This window comes from Myotis brandtii, unplaced genomic scaffold, assembly GCF_000412655.1.
Source record: "Myotis brandtii unplaced genomic scaffold, ASM41265v1 scaffold690, whole genome shotgun sequence".
NCBI lineage: Eukaryota > Metazoa > Chordata > Mammalia > Chiroptera > Vespertilionidae > Myotis > Myotis brandtii.
Genome location: NW_005370701.1, coordinates 174455 through 177869, shown reverse-complemented (window position 1 = coordinate 177869; position 3415 = coordinate 174455). Strand labels below are relative to the sequence as shown.

The window sequence follows — 3415 nt, the reverse complement described above, 5'->3', positions numbered from 1 at the left end:
TCCTAAGAAACCTGAAACACCAATCAGAAAGAATATATGCACCCCTATGTTTATAGAAGTACAATTTACAATAGCTAAGATCTGGAAACAGCCCAAGTGCCCATCAAGAGATGAGTGAATAAAAAAGCTGTGGCACATTTATACCATGGAATACTATGCAGCAGTAAAAAAGAATCTCTTACCCTTTAAGACAGCATGGAGGGACCTGGAGAGTAGCATGGTAAGTGAAATAAGTGAGGCAGAAAAAGACAAGTATCACATGATCTCACTCATATGTGGAATCTAAATAACAAAATAAACTGATGAACGGAGTGGATCCGGAGACAAGGAAGCACGGAAGAGAGTACAGAATCTCAGAGGGAAGGCAGGGGAAGGTGGGTGGGTGGGAGGTTATCAGTCAAGGACCTTGTGCATATATGCATGGCCCATGGACACAGACGAGGCCATGCATATATGAGGCAGTGAGGGCCTGGGGCCGAGGGAGAGGGGCAGGCTAGAGGGGGTCAATGGGGAAGTAAAGGGGGGGGCATATGTAATACTTTCAACAGTAAAGAATTATTAAAAAAACAAAACAAAAAATGAAGTATTTCTGTGTACATAATAATACATGATTGGCTGTAGAGGACCTCATTCCAGATCATTAGGAAGACAGTAAATGTGATAGCCCAGATGTCCTTGAACTTGGTGCATTAATACATATGAGAAGTTATACTTGTACTTTAAAAATGTGATCGTGCCCTAGTTGGTTTGGCTCAGTGGATAGAACATTGGCCTTCAGACTGAAGGGTCCTGGGTTTGATTCCGGTCAAGAGCACATGCCTGGGTTGGGGGCTCAATCCTCAGTAGGAGGCAACTGATCAATGATTCTCTCATCATTGATGTTGCTATCTGTCCCTCTCCCTTTCATTAAAAAAAAAAAGTGATTGTACTCTAGCTGGTTGCTCAGTGGTTAGAGCATTGGCCCTCGGACTGAAGGATTGCAGGTTTGCTTCCAGTCAAGGGCACATACCTTGGTTGCAGGCTCCATCCCTGGCCTGGTCTGAGCGAATGCAGGAGGCAACCAATTGATGTGTCTTTCTCACATCGATGTTTCTCTCTCTCTCTCCTCCTCTCTCCACTCACTCTAAAAATCAATGGGAAAAATATCCTCAGGTGAGGATTAACAACCAAAAAGAACATTAAAAAACACACACAAAAAACCATGATCATTACTTTGGTAGGAACTGCTCTGTGTGGTACTCAGCCCTGGCCTGTCCTTGTTCTGATGTCACTGTCCCTTGTTGGTGGTGCCAGCTGGGATATATGGAGACTTAGAATGAGAGTCTCTGCATTTGAAACAACAGATGAACTTTTGACACAGCTCACTGGTGGCATTTTCTGTGGATAAACAAGGGATACACCTGGAACATCTGAAGACAAATAAGGGGCAACAGGCCACGAGCTCCGAGCGCTCAGTCATTTTTCACATCTGCATTTCAGGTTTGGAGCCCAAGGCCTTTCCTTCTTCCTGGGTTGACTTTGGGCCAGCCCAGGCAAGGACCAGGTACCCCTGGTCCTTTAAACACTAGATTCTTATCATGGGTAGAGGGTAGCATTTCATCAGGCAAGACCCTAGGTCCCGCTTTTTGGAAAGGTGCTGTAATATGTTCAGTATCTGAATCTACAAAAATCAACTCTTAGAATTTCCTCCTGGGGTAGGGAATGCACAAAGGGTCCAAGGATAAAGAACCTGGAAAAATAACTCCCATTTTCAGATTTTGTGATCCCTAGGAACCCCCGTTGGCATTTGGTGGTGTCACAGGTAAAAGTGAGTCTGTCTAAAGGGAGGAAAGGGTTGGCTGTACACATTCCTGATTTTGGTTGTGGTAACAATCTACTTCTTAATCTATCCGCATTGCAGTCGTTATAGCTGTTTCATGAACCTTGTTATTATACATCTGACCTAGAGATGGATCTGCTTCTCTCACAATGAATAAGCCTGGTTCCTGGGTGTGGCTGATGGTCAGACTCTGATCAAGGTCAGCTCTCCAGGGTAATCAATGTCCCATAGGCCTCTGGAGTAGCCTATTGGTGGTTCCCCAGACAAACCACTAATTCTCACGCCATCATCACTGTTTCTTTTGTAATAAGATAAAATGAAGCAGGAATAAACAAAATTTAATGTTCTTTTTTGGTTAATACTTAAATATTAAGAAAGCTGTTGAACCGGGTTCTCTACATTATATTTACAGTGATTCAGATTTTACCTTCCCAAGAGCAGTTGCTCAGAAGGAAGAAAAGGCAACCCGTAGAGTCTCTGAGACTCACACCGCCTTTTCAGGCGGGGGTTCCCTGGCAGAGCAAAGAACTGAAGTGCAAAAGCAAGCATCCTTCCCCACCTGCTCCCATTTTTGCCTTTAAAGCATTTTGAATAACAAATGCAAAAATTAGGTCTGGATATAAAAAACTCGACGACCATCCCAATCCAGGATTGTTTGTTTCACTAGGAGATCTGGCAGAGAAAGGACGTACCCCTCGTCACAAGGACACGGTGACAGAGGCAAAGGTCATATGTAAACCATTTATGATTGCTGAGCAAAGGCATGGCGAGTATAAATTCATCTGTAAAATGAGGGGAACTGACCAGGTGGCCTGTCATGTCCCACATGACCTGAGCTCAGACCGTCCACGCTGGGAGGACTAAGGTGGACGTAGGAAGGAAGGTCTGTCTTACTGTGGCACCAACCTCCCAGTGTCCTTACCATACTTGTGGGATAAATTCATGTTCAATAGTGTGAAATTTCTGGATGCTGTGAAATTGGCAAACGACAACCTTAAACAAACAAGCCAAGGTTATCCTGTGTGAGATAGACAATTTGAGAGCGAGTCTTGCAAGCTACTTTCCAAGTCCTGGTCTGCGTCCACGACAGTTTCTCCCAGGTCAGCTGGACGAGGGCATTTCTTGTCTCATGGAGGCTCAAGAAGTTATGATTCAAGGGTTTGAAACCCTAATGTTACAGGCAAAGCCTCATTTTTACGGAATACAAAACACTCTGTTTCTTCCACTTCTAACAGCTCGCTGAGAGAAGCCACCACTAAATCATGGTCCTGCAGCATCTCTGGGTAGCGGGACACGGCTCGCTCGATCCTCGCTGAGCGCCGTACGGGAGTGATCAGCTTCATGTCCTGCACTTCCGGCATCCCACTTATTCTGAGAGACAAGAGAGGTATTCACAACTTTATCGCTTCTTTTAAAATTCCACTTTGTCCTTATTTTTTCTTATCTACACTAATAAAAGAGAAACATGCAAATTGGTGTCACTCCGCTACCCTTCCCATTGGCTAATCAGGGCGATATGCAAATTAACTGCCAGCCAAGATGGCGGCCGGCAGCCAGGCAGCTTGAAGAGAACAGGAGGCTTGCTTGCTTCAGTGA

The 3415-nt window shown here is 44.8% G+C and overlaps 1 protein-coding gene across 1 annotated transcript in view; it reads right to left on the bottom strand.

Moving 5' to 3' along the window:
• Positions 1 to 2136: 2136 nt before the first annotated feature.
• The window catches only part of CKAP2L (cytoskeleton associated protein 2-like), a 30522-nt gene continuing 29243 nt past the window's right edge, over positions 2137 to 3415 (bottom strand). Inside the window, exon 9 of the mRNA XM_005881815.2 lies at positions 2137 to 3190. Coding sequence (XP_005881877.1) covers positions 2965 to 3190 — 226 coding nt within the window. The 3' untranslated portion in view covers positions 2137 to 2964. The remainder of the gene's footprint in view (positions 3191 to 3415) is intronic.